This window comes from Talpa europaea (genome assembly GCF_964194135.1).
Source record: "Talpa europaea genome assembly, chromosome: 2".
Classification (NCBI taxonomy): domain Eukaryota; kingdom Metazoa; phylum Chordata; class Mammalia; order Eulipotyphla; family Talpidae; genus Talpa; species Talpa europaea.
In genome coordinates this window covers 88,051,195-88,070,063 of record NC_140068.1, presented here as the reverse complement: position 1 = coordinate 88,070,063, position 18,869 = coordinate 88,051,195, and the positions used below count along the sequence as shown (strand labels likewise).

The following is an 18,869-nucleotide window of genomic DNA, read 5'->3' as shown; positions in this document are numbered from 1 at the left end:
TTCTCGAGTCTGAGAGGTGGAGGTGAGGAGGGGCGGAACACCCCCACCTCCATCACAGTGCTGTGGTCTTTCCAGGCTCAGGGGGCAGGTCAAGTGACAGGGGGGGCCCTGCTGGCAGCATGCTCACCTGGCACTCCTGGTCCTGGCGTGCCGGGGCATAGTGCGGGGCAGGGTAGCAACAGGGTCCAGGGGGGCAGACACCCCGGCGCCAGGCCCGCAGGGTCAGGAACACTGTGGACATGACCAGGGCAGCAGTGACGGCCCCAAACACCACCACGGCCACCAGGCTAGACTCACCTAGCCCAGCCTCTTGCCTCCGTACCACCTCCTTCACTGAGATCCGCAGCAGACCAGCCCCTGCGCTGTGGGGCACAGGCCCCGTGGCAGGTGCCATCACAGCTGAGGTGGGCCCCAGAGGAGGTATGTCCGCTGTGGTGGCCAGGTTTGGGATAGGTAAAACTAGCTCACAAGTCTTGCCTCCATAGCCACTGGGGCAGAGACAGTCGAAGTCATGGACACGGTCCCGACAGCGGGCTCCTCTCTGGCATGGGTGGCTGGCACAGTCATCCAGGTTGATGGTGCAGAAGCGTCCAGCAAAGCCCTCAGGGCAAAGGCAGGAGAAGCGGTTTATACCATCCACGCAGGTGGCACCATTAGCACAGGGCCGCATCAGACAGTCATCTACATTCACCTCACAGTGGGCACCCACAAAGCCCGCCAAGCAGCGGCACGTGAAATTGAGGGCAAAGCCCTGGTTGTCCTGGCACTGCCCGCCGTTCCGGCACGGAGAGCTGAGGTAGGGTGGGAGAGGACATCAATACTGACATACACTGCAGGGTAGCTCAGGCCAGCAACCTTACTGCTGCCACACTGCCTCCCTTTCCAGCTGTGTCACGGACCCTCCAAGGCCTCATTCAAAAAATGGGAGTATGTATAGCATCCAGTCTCCCAAATTGTGAGAGTTATATGAGATAATCTAGTGACAAGCATTTAGCACAGGGCCTGGTCTAAAGGCAAGGCTCGAGGCAAGTGTGCTATTATTATCCTCTAGGTTCACAGACCTGAGGCAGAAATGAGGACAAGTCTAGCCCTATAGGCCTGTTTCCTCACTCATCCTGCAGACTGTTGTACAGGGCATCCTTAGGAGCTGCATGCTGGCTCCCTTGCTCCTGGGAGGTGAGGGCATCCTCACCTTCCCCATGCCCACCCTTCCCACAATTTTCCTTGTACAGAAATGGTTCAGTGGTACAAAAAAGCTGAAAAATCCTGACTTGGGACACTTTGGCAGGCTGGGATTTTATCCTCTGGTGCCCCCATATGAGACTTCCAACCCTCATCCCTAATACTTCATCCACCACCCTCTCAACTGTCCTGCCTCTGTCCTTGTCCCATCCCCAGAGTCTCATTTAAGGTCCCACTCACCCTGCCTGATCACAGGGTCCAGTCTTGCGCTCGCAGTCACGCCCATGGAAGCCTGGGGGGCACACACAGTGGTACTCGCCACCCCCGTCATATATGCACTGACCTCCATTCCGGCAGGGGGACTGTGTGGTACAGATGTGCTCATCTGTTGAGGAGATGGAAGGTTCAGGGTAATCCCTTATATGTGGCACCCAGTTCTACCTGAGCCCCACCCCTGAGCCCCACCCAAGCTCTATGGGTGTGGCTTGTACTATAGCCCAACCCCAGGGTTGGTGTGGTGTAATGAGGGGAAACGAGTTCGGAGTCATGAGTCTCCTAGCCCTGGCATTGTTGATTCTGTCTGAGAGTGACTTTGGGCAAGTTGTATCTCATCTGTAGGGCTCAGTTTCTTCATCTGCAAAATAAGTACAATCATTGGCAGCTGCCTGGCCTATCTCATGGGGTTATGTTGCAGACTATTTCAGACCACAGATAGGTATAAAGTCTAAAGTGATAAAATACCATGGGTTTTTGAGGGTTTGAGCTCAGTAAATATGGCTGGGGTGTTTTCCCAAGAAACATGGGGCTCCCCAGCCCAAGAATTACCCTCTACTTCCTACCTTTGTCACAGAACTTGCCTGCCCAGCCACTGTGACAGATGCACTGCCAAGGCTGGTGGCAGGTACCGTGCTGGCAGCCAGGCATCCTCACACACCGTTCACAGTGCAGTCCCTCCCAGCCTGGGTCACACCTGATGGGGAGAAGCACAGAGTCTGGGATCAGGAGATGTGAGGAAATGCAGGAGGCAGGACCAGAGCTTCTAGAACACAGGAGGACATGTAACAGCCCCTAAGGGAAAGCAGGTAGTCATAGGACGCATACATAGAATCAGACCTTCAGACACCAGCCTTCAAGTCCTGGTTTTGCAGTTTGACCATTCTGAGCCTCAGTTTTCTCATCTGTAAATTGGGGATACACCTAGCAGGGATGTGTTAAGTAAGATGTCTGTAAATGCCTCCAACACTACTCTTGGCACATCTGAGGTACTCAAAAACATTTTTTCAAAAGTGACCTTGAAAGGTCATCAGGACTGTTCCCTCCCTGATTCCAGGACAAATGCCTGACTGATTTGTTAAAAGCCCCCAAGGATGGAGGGTGGCAAAACCCCTAGTTCCTCCAGCAGCTTGCCGTATCAGCTTCTTTCCTATGTCCAGACACATTTTCCTCTACTACAGAATTTGCCCAGCCCCCACCCCAGTGAGTCAATTACTCAAATGCATCCAGAAAGATCCTGTTTCATAAGTGCTTCTCCCCAGCAACCCTCCCGGCTGCCTTTCTTTTCTGGGCTAAACCAAGTCCCTTTTTAGCTTTCCTTTATCTCCCCCTGCTGTAGATCCCAACCTCCAAACTATCAAGCTTCTTTCAGGTCTTTCTCCTGGTATGTTTCAGAATTCCTGGATCCTCCAAGTCTTTGGGAGAGTCAAGAAATGGGAAGACATAAACTAGAAGCAAAAGAAGGCAAGGGGAGGTGGGAATGGGGGAGAGGCTGGCCCTCAGCGAATAAGGAGTGATCTGTAAGGTCTTAAGGCCCTAGACACTCTGCCCAGAGGCCTCACCTGGCTGTGGTGTGAAGGACTGGGAAATGGAGAGCAAAGGGTTTGGGAACACGTGTTCTGGAGAGGTACCTGCAGGAACCGTCAGGCGCACAGCAGCCGTGGGACAGGTCACAGTGGGAGCTGCAGTCATCGGCTGCAAGAGATTGATGTGGGAGGGGTGAGGCTTTCCGAGATGCGGGGTTCGGGAGAGGATACAAAGTTCCATTAATTGAGGGGGAGGGGGTTTCAGGAAAGAAGAGATCCATCTTATCCAAAGGAACCACCTGGGTCTCTCCAGCCCCGCGGGTAGGAGCGGCTGCAGTGCCGTCTCTGGCCGGCAGAGGTCAACGTGCAAGCGAGGGACCGCGGGTCCGGGCCGGGACCTGAGCCCCGGGGCGCGCTCACCTCTGGCAGGCTGAACCGGTGCCCCCAAGAAGCACAACAGGCACACGAGATGTAGGCAGCGGCAGCCGCTGGGCATGGTCGGCGCCGGCCCCAGGTGGGACGGACGAATGAAAGGCCGGACGTGCGGACACCTGTGGGACGACACGGGCTGGGAGACTGCCGGACGCGGAGACCGCGGCTAGGATGCGGGTTCCTCATGACAGGCATCGAGGCGCGCGAGGGGCGTCAGGACAGAAGAGGGGTGGGGGCAGCGGGAGGGCGGGGTCGGGTGGGGTTAAGCGGGCGAGGGGATTGCAGACAGGAACTTGGGAGCCCGCCGGGTGAGGAGCAGAGGATGGGCAGCGCGGAGCGAGGTCAGGGCGCTGCATGGGTTGGAGCGGTGAACGCAGTCGGATGGAGGAGTCCACTGGCTGGCAGCGGCGCCCAGGGGCGGACTCGGGCACCGAGGGGACGCGGGGGGCCGTTCACGGCATCGAGCGGTCTCCGTCCCCTCCTCCCCCACTCTGCCCAGGACTCGCTCCCGTGACCCCTTCCTCTCTCCACCGCACTCGGCTCAGCCGCGACACCCGGCCTGAAATCCCCGAGCGCCCCCCGCCCGGCGCGCCCTGGCTCTCGCGGTCCTCACCTCGGACTGGTAGGTGGCGCGCCCCCGGGCGCAAAGCTAGGCTGGATCCGACGGGCTCCACTGGGGGGCTGGGCCCGGGCGTGGGGCCGCCCCTACCGGGCCTCGGGGCCAGACGCCCAGGCGGCTGCCACGCGAGCCCAGTGCTCGGGAATCTGGCGCTCCAGGCGACCCGGCGCGGCGGCTGCTCCACGCTCGCGTTAGGGCTGCCTGCCAGGGGCGGCGTGAGCCCCCGGAGCCCGCCTCCTCCCTTCTTCCCTAGGCTGCCGCCCGCCCGCCCCGCTGTCTGCCCGCGCCCGGCGCCCACCCCGCGGCGACGCACGGCGCACACCTCGCCCCAGCGCTCGCCCCAGCCTCCGCGGCTCCCACCCCCCCTGCCTCCTAACCTCGCGAACCTCGCTTTCTTCAACGAAAGGAGAAAATTATGGGAGTCTGTATGGAAGCAGACCGTAAAGTGGCGGCCAATAGGTGCAGTCCTATTATTCTCCCATCTTGCACCCCCGCTTCCTGGGCCCGCGCCCCATCCCTGCTCTTACCAGTCCGCTTCCCATCACGCTTCTCATATATATCCCGGGCACGCTCAGGGCACACTTGCGGCTCCCCGCCCTCCTTCTGTCACCAGTCCACGCCTCCTCCGTTTGTAAATCCTACATCAACTGCTTATCTGTCCGCTCTTCTCCCCGCCCCTCAGCTTCTTTTTATTGCCTTCCACAGCCTTCCAAAATCGACTCAGCTCCACCCCCGGTGCCCTCGCCGCCAAGTCTCTGACTTTCCTTCCCCCGTCCCGTTCCTTTCCGTGACCACTGCTGGGCTGTCTCCCTGACTCTATATGACCCCCAAGTTTCCACTTCTGTGTTCCAGATCATATTCATTATAGACGTCAGGCTAATGTCAACTGCCCAGACCCAAAGCTCGGATTGAGAGTGTTATGTGGGGGGAGTGTGGGAGGATTCTCCCTAAAGCTGATGGCTCAAGGACATCTGAAAGTGCAAGGCAAGGACAGGGAACTGTTTCTTGTTAGAGCAAGGTTAGAGTACCGAAGTCAGGAAAGCCACTGCCCACCCCTAATCCTTCAGGTACAGATTTCACCATCTTTAAGTTCAAAACATAGAGGGAGGAATGTTTAGCTCGTGCAGAGCAACTTTCCAATGCCCCAGACAGAGTGCACAGGGACTGATCCCCTGGGCTACTTTTAAAAAAAGATTTATTTATTTATGCATACAAGAACTGGGGTACAGGACAGAGGTGTGTGTGCGTGGGTGAGAGGATCCACCAGAAAGAGTGGGGAGCAGAACAGGAGGATCTACTGAAACACACTGCTGAGGGGAGCAGCAGGAGAGGCAGGAGAGGTCTGCTGCGCCATGTGGGTAGTTCCCTGGCTGGCTGGGGGTCGAACTGGGGATAGCTTCATAGTGCTGTCTTTAACCCCTGTGCCACCAGGGAGGCCCTGGACTAATTTTTAAAAAAGATTTATTTATGTATGCATACAAGAGCTGGGGTAGGAGGATTCCCCAGAGACAGAGTGGGGAACAGAAGAGGCAAACTGACTGAAATACACCGCTGAGGGAAGCAGCGGGTCAGGAGAAGCCTGCTGTGCCGTTGGGTAGCTCCCTGGCTGTGAATCGAACTCACTTTTGTGTCTTTATAAATTCAATAAATATTTACTGAGTACCTGTGTTACTATGTGCCTGACATCATCCTAAGTATTAGAGATGCAGCTTCCAGATAGTTGAACCACAAATTTTCATGCATAAAAATTTTCCCATTGTTTAGATTACTTCCTTAAGATAAAATCTGAGTCAAAGATGTGAAAAATGGGGCCTCCGCAGTGGCGCAGCGGTTGAGCGCTGGGTTGCGAAGCTGCCCACGGCCTCTGCAGCGCCTGTTCGATCCCCGGCTGCTCCCCGGCCACCAGAGGAGGGTCCCACATGGCGCGCAGACCTCTCCTGCCGCCCGCTGCTCCCCTCAGCAGTGTACTTCGGTCCTTCTGCCTGCTCTGTTCCCCGCTCTGGCTCGGGTGAATTCTCTCACCCTCCCGCATTTCTGACTGTACCCAGTGCATGTATAAACAAAAACAAACAAATAAATAAATAAATAAAATAAAAACATGCCTCTATTTAAAAAAAAAAAAAAAGATGTGAAAAATGAAGTTCCTTTTCACTAATGAAATTCATTGACATTTACTTATGAAACAATCAAGATGTTTGAAGCATTGAAAGTCGATGGCAGCAGACTATATATCATTTGTTACTCCCTCATGCTTTAAAGATCTTAACACCTGGCTTGTCATTCTCTCCACTCCCACCTCAAATTCTTGGTTTTTTTTTTTAAAGATTGATTTATTTATGCATATAAGAACTGAGGTGTAGGGTCTCCCCAGTGGCACAGTGGGTTGAGCACAGCTTCATCACTGTGAAGCTGTCCGCAGCCTCTGCAGCATGGGTTCGATTCCCGGCCGGCCAGGAAGATTCCCACAGGGCACTGTAGACCTCTCCTCTCTCGCCCGCTGTTCCCCTCAGCAGTGCTTTCAGTCCATCTGCCTGTTCTGTTCCCCACTCTGTCTCTGGTGAATCCTCTTACCCTCCCCTGCCTCTGGCCTGTACCTCCTATTGTATAAATAAAAAATAAATCTTTAAAAAAAAAAAACTGGGGTGTAAGCCAGAGGTGTGGGGGTGGAGGGGATAGTGAGAGGATTCACCAGAGGGAGTGGGGAGCAGAACAGGCAGAGCCACTGAAATACGCTGCTGAGGGGAGCAGTGGGGGAGGCAGGAGAGGTCTGCTATGTCATGTGGGTAGCTCCCTGACTGGCCAGGGATGAGGATGGAATTAGTGCTGCAGTGGGTGGTGATAGCTGATTAGCTGATAGCACTGTCTTTAACCCCTGCACCACCAGGAAGGCCCGGTGATTCTTGATGATTCAGTACCACATAGACAATTCTCCCTATAAAGATGATAGTTTGCAAAGATGGTCCTTGCTTTCCTGTTCCACACTGACTCTTTGCAATGGTTGTGCTGCTCCTCCCAATACAAGATGGAATCTGTTTTTCAACTCTTGGGATCTGGGCCGGCCATGTGACTTACTTTGACTATTGACTAATAGAATGTGTGGTTGACCTTGTGTGAATTCTCAGAGTCTGGGCCTTAAGAGACTTTGCTGATTTCTCCTTTATCTTCTTAGGACACGTCATATGGAGAACTCTGGTATAGCCTAGTAGAAGGTGAGAAGCCTCATGGAGAACCATGCTGGCCAATAGCCACTGGACATATGAAGTCATATTACTCAGTCCCAGTCAGGCTTCCCTTTGACTGCAGCCACACGCGTGAGCCTGGGAAGACCAAGGGAAGAGCTATTCAGCAGAGCCCAGCTCATATTACCAAACCCTGTGTCTATAAATGTGGTTCTTTTAAGTCACTACATTTTGAAGTAATTCACTACTAATGGAGCACAAGATAACCAACACAATCAACTACCCATTTCTTTGATTTCTTCTTCTCCAATGAGAAGGATGGTTCCAACCTAGATCTTGTTACCTACCAATAGCTTTACATATGTCATAATCTGAATTTTAAAAAAAGATGTATTTATTTATGCATACAAGAACTGGGGCACAGGCCAGAGGTGTGGGGGTGAAAAATTCACCAGAGACAGAGCAGGGAACAGAACAGGCAAATTGACTGAAACACACTGCTGAGGGGAGCAGCGGACAAGTCAGGAGAGGTCTGCTGCGCCATGTGGGTAGCTCCCTGGCTGGGGCTTGAACTCGTGCTGCAGTGGCTGTGGATAACTTCATAGGTTGTGTCTTAACCCCTTGCACCACCAGGAAGGCCTCATAATCTGAATTTTTTAAGAATCCTACTTTTCTATTACCAACTCTAATCTTTTCAGTCATACCTGAACTCAACCAAATCTGGGTACTTATGTTGTGTGTACTTTTTGCCATTATAAATGCAATAAAAAATATTGAATTTGGATTCACTGGAATCACTCATAAGGATCACATTAAACTTTTTTGAATCATATGCACTTTACCTGCATAGGCCACTTACTCTACAAAGAATATCAAGAATTTTATTTTATGACTACATTGATATAGACATTTTATTTGTATTATGTTTATTTTTATCTTCTGATTTTTTTTTTTTTTTTTTTTGGTGGGACCCTTGCTGGAGGCTGGGGAGAGAACGGGCGCTGCAGAGGCTGCGGGCAGCCTTGCAGCCCAGCGCTCAACCACTGTGCCACCAGGGGAGGCCCATCTTCTGATTTTAAAATAAATTGAAATGGAAACATTTTGTGAGCTGCTGAAAATATTGAGGATTTTGGACACTGTGCCTCCTATGAATAAATTGACCCTCTTATCTATTAATCCTACTTTCTTTTCATTATTCCCTACACCCATCACATTTATCCATTTCTGCTTACCCAGTTCTGATTCTATGATTCATCATTATAATCAGTCCCTTGCACATACCACTCCCCGGTCCCTCCACATCATACCTGTCTGGTAAAACCCGACTGCTGTGCCTTCGCCAACATGCACCCAAGACAGGTGAATCTGCCTGGGAAAAAAAAACATACCTCCAAGCTGTTTGGTCTTTCTTTCTTTCTTTCTTTCTTTCTTTTTTAAAGTCACCCTGTGACCATCTACTTTATTTTCTTTTTTAAAGATTTATTTATTTATTTGTTTATTTATACAAACAGTGGGTACAGTCAGAAGTGTGGGAGGGTGAGAGAATTCACCAGAGCCAGAGCGGGGAGCAGAGCAGGCAGAAGGACCGAAGTACACCACTGAGGGGAGCAGCAGGCGGCAGGAGAGGTCTGTGCGCCATGTGGGACCCTCCTCCGGTGGCCGGGGAGCAGCCGGGGATCGAACAGGCCCTGCAGAGGCTGCGGGCAGCTTCACAACCCAGCGCTTAACCGCAGCGCCACTGGGGAGGCCCTGTTTGGTCTTTCTTAAATATGTGACCCTCAAACATTCTGTATGTTGACCACCAGTGGACCACATTTCCTTTGTTCTCTGTGTTCTCCCACCTCTTCAGCTGCTTTTTCCTTTTCCTTCTCTCCTCCAACCTCCAATCCCTCTTCCTTTCTCCACACTCTGCTGGTGGTCTTGCTTCCAAAGTCATGGAGAAAATAGAAGCAAATGGGCCTCCCTGGTGGGGCAAGGGGTTAAGCACCACACTATGAAGCAATCCACAGCCTCTGATCCCCAGCCGCCAGGTAGCAACCCACATAGCGCAGCAGACTTCTCTTGTCTCGCCCGCTGCTCCCCTCAGCAGTGTATTTCAGCCAGTCTGCCTGTTCTGCTCCCTGCTCTGTCTCTGATGAATCTTCTCATCCTCCTGCACATCTGGCCTGTACCCTGGTTCTCGTATAAATAAAAATAAATCTTAAAAAAAAAAGAGGTATATTTACAAGGGTAATGAAAAGAGACGGAACCCAGAGAGAAAGAGATTAATTGGTCAATGTGTCCTACTGGTAACACTGTCTGAGCTGGGACCCTGAGAGCATGCTGAAGGCAGGCAAAACCCAGAGAGCACAGGCCAACATGTGTTTGGTTATATACCAACCATGACTGCTTAATTCCACCCTTAGTTCCCAGCATTCCCCCTTCAGGAAATCAAGAGTCATGGCAGATCCATAGCATGATGGGATTGGTAATCCTCAGAGACTGGGACCTCTTTGGCATAGAGTCATGGAGGTGGGGGTAGAGTCCACTCAATATACTCTCCCCCCAATAAGGACAAGTACTTTGTTTTGTTTATCTATTTATTTATTTATTTAATAGATCATTTGTCTTTATTTATTTATTTATTTATTTAGTAGATCATTTTTATTTATTTATTTATTTAATAGATCATTTGTCTTTCTTTCTTTCTTTCTTTCTTTCTTTTCTTTCTTTCTTTCTTTCTTTCTTTCTTTCTTTCTTTCTTTCTTTCTTTCTTTCTTTCTTTCTTTCTTTCTTTCTTTCTTTCTTTCTTTCTTTCTTTCTTTCTTTCTTTCTTTCTTTCTTTCTTTCTTATTTATTTTTGCATAGAAGAACTGGGTGTAGGCCAGAGGTGTGTGAGGGGGCATGGATAAGAGGATTCACCAGAGACAGACAGAGTGGGGAGCAGAATAGGTGGATTTACTGAAATACACTACTGAGGGGAGCAGCAGGCTAGGCAGGAGAGGTCTGCTGCGCCATGTGGGTCAGTTGACTGGCAGAGATTAAACTCAGAGAAACTCAGGCCATAGCAGTGATAGCCTGAGATTTAACCCCTAGGCTACCAGGTTGTTTTGTTTATTGCTATAACCCAGCTCTTGAAGATCATATCACATTTTTATACTTAATTTATATTCTTCTTTGGTCTTAGTGTCTCTTTTTTTATTGAGACTTGGGTCTGATTCATGGTCAGAGTGAGGGATTTGGGTTGATGGTATGTTCACTGCTCTCTCACAAACTGGAAGATGAAAAAAAAAATCTATAGGTCAAGCCCTTCTGTTTAATATTCACCACCATCTATAGGGCAGGCATTACTATTATTCTGGTTTTAAGGGTGTGAAAAGAGAGGATACAAGGGATTAGGTGACTTCTGCAAGGTCATAGAACTAGTGAGTATGAAGCCAGAGTTAAGACACAGCTAATTTTCTCCCCACTCCATGATTGTGCAAGTGTGTGGAGGATTTTATTTTCCAAAGACGGCTGCCACAAGAGCTCCCACCCCACATTCTCTACTTATAATGTGACTTTGATATTCCTCGCATTGAAAGGTAAGGTCTTCCTTGACTTTAGGTAAGTTTGTGACTGTGGTAGAAGGGATATCATGTGACTTCTAAGGTGAGATCACAAAAGATTATCCAGATTTCACCTGATTCTCTTGAGATACTTGGCCTTTGGAGTTCTGAGTTGCCTTTTAGTGAACCTGATTGTCCTGAAGTCACCATGTTATGAGGAAGACCACACTAACCCCAGTGGGAAACAACATGGAGAGAACCTAAGGCTACTTGGAGACAAAGGCCCAGAAAGCCATCAGCTGCTTCAGCTGTTTTAACTCTAGTCCCTGACTGCCATTACACAAGAGAGAAAGGTACAACCCAAACCCCAGCTGAGGCCTTCCTGAATCCTTGACCTACAGAATCAGAGAGATAATAGGTTGTTGTCTTATGCCACTATGCTTTGAGGCAATTTGTTCAAGAGAAAGATAACTGGAACAAAGGAAGTGACAAAATATCAGAGGTATTCAGGGCCTCCCTTGGTGGCGCAGCTGTTGAGCGCTGGGCTGCTAAGCTGCCTGCAGCTTCTGCAGCGCTGGTTCATTCCCCAGCTGCTAGCAAGGGTCCCACATGGTGTGACAGACCTCTCCTGCCACGCCTACTTCTCCCCTAAGCAGTGTATTTCATCAGTCTGCCTGTTGTGTTCCCCTCTCTGGCTCTGGTGAATTCTCTCACCCTCCCGCACTTCTGACTGTACCCAGTGCTTGTATAAATAAATAAATAAATAAATAAATCTTAAAAAAAAAAAAAAATCAGAGGTATTCAGGTGGGCAAATCCTTCTTTCTGTTTATACAATGGAAGTAGCTCCATACAGCAAGTCCTCAAATGATATCAGTTTTTCAGTATAGTTTTATTATAAATATTGATTGCTGGGATAGCACCTCCCTTGTGGCATAGAATTAAAGTCTCAGTGCTGTCAAGCTATTGCCAGCCATTGAAACATGAGTTCTATCCACAGGCAGGTTGCTAACCCACATGGCACAGCAGACCTCTCGTCTCACTCACTGCTCTTCTCAGCAGTGTATTTTAGTAGATCTGCCTGTTCTGCTCCCCACTTTGTCTCTGGTGAATCCTCTCACCCCTGCACCTCTGGCCTACACCCCAGTTCTTGTATGCATATATAAATCTTTAAAATAATTGTTTGCTGTGTGGGCACTGTCTATGTGGTATTTGTGTGGTCTCCCCAGGTCTGCATGGGTTTTCTCCAGGTTCTCTGGATTCCTCCTCATCCCAAAGATTTGCAACTAAGTTCAATGGTGTGTCTTTAGTGGTCCGGTTTAAGTGACAGTAGGTGTGTGAGATGTCTCCTGCCCAGGATTGGGTTTCCACCTTGTGCCCCAAGTTGCTGATACAGGCTCTGGTCACTCTGGTCATCCTGGAACATGAATGAATACAAATGATAGTTGAATATGAGCACCATTTTTTGGGGGTCTTTATTTCTAAGTTTTGTGATGCTTTTGTGACTGTATATATGCAGTAGGAACTTTTTTTGGAAAGATTTATTTATTTATGCATACAAAAACTGGGGTACAGGCCAGAGATATGGGGTAGGAGGTGAGAGGATTCACCAGAGACAGAGTGGGGAGCAGAACAGGCAGACTGACTGAAATACATTGCTGAGGGGAGCAGCGAGCCAGTCAGGAGAGGTCTGCTGTGCCATGTCGGTAGCTGCCTGGCCGGGGATCAAACTCGTGCTGCAGTGGCTGTGGATAGCTTCATAGGTTGCATCTTAACCCCTTGCACCTCCAGGGAGGCCCAGGATTCTTAATTTAAAGCAAGAGTTTTAGGGCCTCCCCTGGTGGCACAGCGGTTGAGTGCTGGGCTGTGAAGCTGCCCGCAGCTTCTGCAGCGCCTCCGGCCCCCCGCGAGGGTCCCACATTGCGCGCAGACCTCTCCTGCAGCGCCCGCTGCTCCCCTCAGCAGTGTACTTCAGTCAGTCTGTCTGTTCTTCTCCCTGCTCTGGCGAATCCTCTCACCCTCCCGTGCTTCTGACTGTACCCAGTGCTTGTATAAATAAACAAATAAATCTTTAAAAAAAAATAAAGCAAGAGTTTTATTTTTTTATTTTTTTTTTTTTTTAAAACATTTATTTTTATTTATTTATTTATTTATACAAGCACTGGGTACAGTCAGAAGCACGGGAGGGTGAGAGAATTCACCAGAGCCAGAGCGGGGAGCAGAGCAGGCAGAAGGACCGAAGTACACTGCTGAGGGGAGCAGCGGGCGGCAGGAGAGGTCTGCGCGCCATGTGGGACCCTCCTCCGGTGGCCGGGGAGCAGCCGGGGATCGAACTGGCGCTGCAGAGGCTGCGGGCAGCTTCGCAACCCAGCGCTCAACCACTGCGCCACCGGGGAGGCCCTAAAGCAAGAGTTTTAGTTTAGAGAAAACAAGTCATTAGTCATATAGTGTGTATGTACAGCCTGTGCTCTATCTGTATGTGCAGATCCCTGTACTAGGTATGGTGCCTTTTCCTTCCTCCCTAGCCCCAAAGAGTTTCATTATGTTGTTTTGCCTAAAGTTGCAGTTTCTAAGAACTGATGGACAATGTTTGCACTACCAGGGAGGAAGCCTGGAGAGGAGAGGAGAGGAGAGGAGAGGAGAGGAGAGGAGAGGAGAGGAGATCCCTTAGGATGGTTCCAACCCTGGTGTTTACCCTGTCTCAATTTCACTGCCTGTTTAATATCCAAGTCACCATCCCACTATTCCATTACTCCCAGAAAGAAAACTAATGGCCCCAGACACCAAGAGATATCTGTGGACCTACTGAGAAAAAAGAGGTGGAAACCTATGGCTCCAATTTACTTGAGATATCTTGAAGTGGAGATAAAATGAACTGGATTTGGTCATTGTTTGGCACTGGCTGTGTGATCCTGAGAAACTCTCAGAACCTATTTGGGCTTCAGTTTCCTCATTTGTAGAAAAGGAAAAATTAATACCAGCCTTATCCTCTAATAGGGTCGCTGTGAGGATAGACTGAGACTATATAAACGTGCAATTATGTGTTCAGGAAGCAGGAGAGTGAGGGTTGGGATGAGAGGGTGCTGAGGCTCGGAAGGGTCCCTGGTAAAGTCAGTTTCCTGCCCTGGGGTAGGAAAGGGGGTTGGTGACAAAAGCAATGAGAGGAGGTTGGACTGAGTTGCTGTGGGCTGTGCTGGGGTTTGTCTCTTAGCAACTGTTTCTATTCCAGTACCTTTGAGAATCCATCCCACATCCATAGAGGAGACAGAGATAAGGTCTCCTTGTAGTGAAAAAAATTTTAACTAAAAGTTAAAAACTTCTGGAGGACTCTTACTCCCTTTCTTTTATATTTACTTACTTCCCCTATTTACAAAATAGAAACTTGAATCACGTTTCAAATTGATATACCTGAATGTTCAAGGGCCTCCCTCCCCTGTGAATCTGCAAACAATTTCTGGAAAGGTAGAAAGAGGATCTGGGGTATATAACAATTAGGAGCCCTTATTATAACTTCTGCAAGAACCAATACGATTGATTCATTTAATAATAATGAAAAATGAATGATACTGAAAGGTGTGGATGGGATAGGAAATTAAAAAAATGATCCTTTCTCCAGAGATCTTGAAATCTCTGCTGAGGTTTTATTTGTATGTGTTAGTCACAGTGGATGGAAGAGCTTGAGGCTAGCTCCACCAATGGACACACCCAAGTCCCAGAGCTAAGGTCAAGGAAATGGGATACCTCTCCATTCTGAAATGTTGATGAGCTGTGGAAGGGAGAAGGACAGGGGAGCAGATGGAATTCCTAGACAATTGTTCCGGCTGTCACCAGAGAGGACAGGCAGGTGGGATCACTGGATAATTTACGGAGGAACACATGCTAAGCCTTTTCCGGAACCATCTGGCCAAGAGAGGCCTGGGCTCAGGGTAGATGTCATCTTTAGATGTGAGTAAACACCTCAGCCTCAGCCTGCTCCATTTTCTCTGCTTGAATGTGGCTTTTCCAGGAGGAGGTCTGCTCCCTGAGGACCCAGCTTCAGAGTTCCACCTGACTTTATTCTCACTCTGTCTTTTGCTGGACCTGGACAATCTTTGCTACCATTCCTGATCATCCAAGTTTGGTCTAGGGGGACTGTACCTTCCCTATAGTGTTTTCAACCCCTACTTCTCACCACTATATTCAAAACCCCCTATCGCTCATCTCCATGCCATTTATCCATTCAATAAACATTTATTGAGCACATACTATGCCAAGCATAGTAAGATACTGGGGATAGGTCATGAAAGAGAAAGTCCCAGACATCTGGAGTTTGTATTGTAGTAGATGACAATCAATAAACAAAGATCTATCTAATATGTCAAATAATAAGTGCTATGAAAGAAAACATTAAAGCAGGTAAGGGATAGATTGGGGATGCCGTTTTAGATAGAGTGGCTAGGGATGGTTTGTCTGAGATGGTAACATTTGAGAGGAGACACGAATGGGAATGAATGTCTGGGGGAAGAACATTCTAGGCACAGGCAACAGCAAACCTAAAGCCCTGAGGCAGAGTATGTTTGGTGTGTTGGAGGATCCTTGCTATTTATTCATAGCTTAGGTATGACAGGCACCTGCTAGGGAATATGAAGGAGCAATCATAGTTTTTGCCCCAAAGGAGCAGCAGCTTAGTGAGGGATATTGCAGGTAATTAAATACAGCACAGAATAGCTACAATGAAGTTATGCCAAGCTGCCAGAGATACCCAACAAACGAAACACCAAATTCAGTTTGGGATATTTGGAAGCCTTTTTGGAGGAGGTGCAGTTTGAGCCCAGGGTTGAAGGAGTAGGATTTGATAAGCATGAGAAGGATAGGACATTTTAAGACCTCACTGCCTGAAGACAAAGGGTATTTTGAGTAGCTGAAGTCCTCAGGAGAGGCAGAACATAAGGCTGGTGAAGGTGAAATAGGCTGGGTGGCGCAGATTTCTACTTGCCTAGCCGAGTAGCTGATGTTATCCTTTGGATAATGGGGAGCCAGTTCTTTGGTGCCTATCACTTCGTGGCCTTTAGGCTAAGATCAAGTGCAGCTCTTTGGAGCACACTATATCTTTTTAAAAAATATTTTATTATTTTATTTTTTTATTTTTTAAAATATTTATTTATTTATGCATACAGAAGCTGGGGTACAGGCCAGAGGTGAGGGGGGTGAGAGGATTCACCAGAGACAGAGTGGGGAACAGAACAGGCAGATTGACCAAAGTACACTGCTGAGGGGAGCAGCAGGGCGAGTCAGGAGGGGTCTGCTGCGCCATGTGGGTTGCTCCCTGGCCGGTGGGAGGGTCGAATTCATGCTGCAAAGGTTGTGGATTGCTTCATCGGTTGCGTCTTAACCCCTTGCGCCACAAGGAAGGCCCTAAAAAATATTTTATTTTCGTGTTGGAAAAGGGGTGCTCACCAGAGACAGTGGGGGAGCAGAACAGGCAGATCTACCGAAATACACAGCTAAGGGGAACAGCGGGGAGACAGGAGAGGTCTGCTACGTTATGTGGATTAGCTCCCTGGCTGGGATCGAACTCAGGCACTAGCAGTGAGAGCTGAGACTTAGCCACTAAGCCACCAGGGAGGCCCACCTCACACTATGTCATCGTGTTGCTTTCTCCTATTTTGTTTTCTTTTTGAATCCTAGACTCTTCCCCCTTCTCGCTACTGCCCTATTTCTTGACATCTCCTTCCTTTTCCAGCGGCCAGGTATCCAAATGCCGCTGTCAGCCGCTCCCAGACTCTCCATCACCTAGTGCCCCAGTTCGCCAGTCCGAGGCCACGCCCACGACCACGCCCCGATGACGCGCGGCACCCAGTGCGTGGGGATTCCCGCGGTCGTGGCCACTACCCGGCCTGCCCCGCGGCAAGATGGCGGCCTGAAGGCAGCGGGCCCCGGCGGAAAGTTTGTTGTGGGATTGAAGTAGTGGGGCCGGGAGGTTAGAGGTGGGGGTGAGGTCGTGGGGACACTAACTTGGAATAGGAACGGGGGAGGGACTAGCTCACAGGTTGGGAAGAAGAAACCGAATGGTGGAAGTCTGGAGGCCGAGAGAGAGAAAGGGAGTAGGGACGGAGGGGAGGGGCCGGCGATGCATTGGCAACCCTGGGGGAGGGGGCCTGGGGCGGGGGAAACCGAAGTAGGTGGTGTGCGAGTCTGGGAGAAGCAGAGTGGAGAACTGGAGGGAAATTCTTAAGCGAGGGTAAAAAAATCTGGAACGTGGGGCCGAGGCCGGTCTGTATCAGGCCAGTGGAAGTAGAAAGGGGTCTTTTAGGTGGAATGATAATGGGGTCAGGAGGAAGAGAGACCTGGAGGATGCTGGGCAGGTGTGGTGAGGAGGGAACTAAAGCCAGTCAAATGACCCTCTTCCTGGCTTAGATCAGTTTTTCCACTGTTCCTATAGCAGCGTCTGCCCCAATTTCAGCTGAAGACTCAGGGGCCTCAGGGACTGGAAGAAATCACAGTGACTGCTTGGAAAGAAGAGGTAGCGACTTGCCCCCGCCCCACCCCAGAGCGGGTAAGGTGGTCTGCAGGCTGGCTTGCTCCCTGGGAGCAGGATGCATGGGCTCCGAGTGATGCTGAGAATCATTTAATCTGAGAAGGTTGCTCCTCTACAGGTTGTGTTTGCCTGTGGTTACAAATTTAGTTTTTTGCTTAGGTTGCATGTTGATTTTTGAGAGTTGGGTGTAGATGGATCCCGTGCCTTCATCTTTGACGTGAACATGGGCAAAGGCCTAGAGATCAGACTGAAAGTATTTTTAACACATCCCTGTCACAAGCAGTTTCCTACATGCTCACTGTATTTTATTCCATCTCCCCATCACATCTTCAGTTTGGCATCCTGCCTGGAGTGATTTGTGGGTGACAGATGGTGGGGAGTCAAGAGAAAACAAATGTCTGATGGTGTTCACTGACCATTAAGGTACTTGCTTTCACCCACCCATGAATTCACTCTTGTAGCATTTCTACTTTTGCTTTTGCCTTTGATAAGCGTTCATTAAGAGTTCCTTTGCGGGGTGGGGGATCAGCAAAAGGGGAAAGGCAGGTTGGAATTAGGGAGAAGGAAGTGAGATCAGCCAATGGTAAGAGGTCATGCTGACTGGTGTAAAGCTCTGGACAAGTGTACTTCCTTTCCCTGATATTTGAGAGCTGCTTTGTAATCTGGACCAGTGTGGTGATGGAAGGAAAGGATTGTAGAACTTGCCCTTTTCTGGTAGCTTTCTTTTTTGTATTCTCGTCCATCAAACGACATCTGAAAAAAAAAATCAGTTCGATGGTAGATCTAGTTTGATCCTCACTAATCATTTGCTGCTCTCTCCACCCCATTCCCATGCCACAAAAGCATACTCCAGACAGACCAGCCCAAATCACTGTTACTAGGCCAGATTTATATCTGCAGATATATGAAGAACTGCATGCCATTTAGTTGTGACTCCCATTTCTGAAAAGTTGAGAACATTTTCTTTTTTAAGATTGATTTATGCATACAAGAACTGGGATTCAGGCCAGAGGTGTGGGGGGTGGGAGGATTCACCAGAGACAGAATGGGGAACAGAACAGGCAGATTGACTGAAATACACTGCTGAGGGGAGCAGTGGGTGAGTCAGGAGAGGTCTGCTGCGCCACATGGGTAGCTCCCCGGTTGGGGATTGAATATGTGCTGCAGTGGCTCCGGATAACTTCATAGTGCTGTGACTTAACCCCATGCGCCACCAAGGGGCCCTGAGAAATTTTTCTTGCTGAGAACAATTTGTGGATGTCCCCTTAGAAGTTGTAATCACCAAGTACAATGTGGTGAGGACTTTAGAGCACTGATTCTAGAACCATCCAGCCTACTTTGTCTTGGCTTTGCCTTTTGTAGCTCTGTGACCTTTAGAAATTGCATAGCTTTCTGTGCTTCAGCTTTCTCAGTCAAACTGAAGTAGATGGTGATACCTGTCTCAGTGTATTGTGAGGGTTAAATAAGTTAATCCACTGATGTGTTTAGAACAGTGCCTGATAGTATTAGCTGTTATGTTAGTCAGAGCTCACCTTTAATTTCCACTTCAGAATTAAACCTGCTGTCTCTGTGGATTACCTGTATTGGCTTGGGCTGCTCTCCTGATGTTAGAGAGG

The 18,869-nt window shown here is 49.4% G+C and overlaps 1 protein-coding gene across 3 annotated transcripts; it reads right to left on the bottom strand.

The window, feature by feature from the left end:
• Positions 1-52: 52 nt before the first annotated feature.
• DLK2 (delta like non-canonical Notch ligand 2) lies at positions 53-3,477 on the bottom strand (the record flags this gene model as incomplete). Of its 3 annotated transcripts, none has more annotated exons than XM_084228611.1 (5): positions 53-791; positions 1,423-1,567; positions 2,022-2,152; positions 3,087-3,150; positions 3,402-3,477. In XM_084228611.1, 5 exons carry the CDS (start codon positions 3,475-3,477, stop codon positions 53-55), a joined length of 1,155 nt encoding a protein of 384 aa, XP_084084737.1. The 3 variants fall into 3 exon arrangements, with proteins under 3 accessions (XP_084084737.1, XP_084084738.1, XP_084084739.1); XM_084228612.1 differs by having other exon boundaries at positions 2,031-2,152; XM_084228613.1 differs by having other exon boundaries at positions 1,423-1,474; positions 2,031-2,152.
• Positions 3,478-18,869: the final 15,392 nt, after the last annotated feature.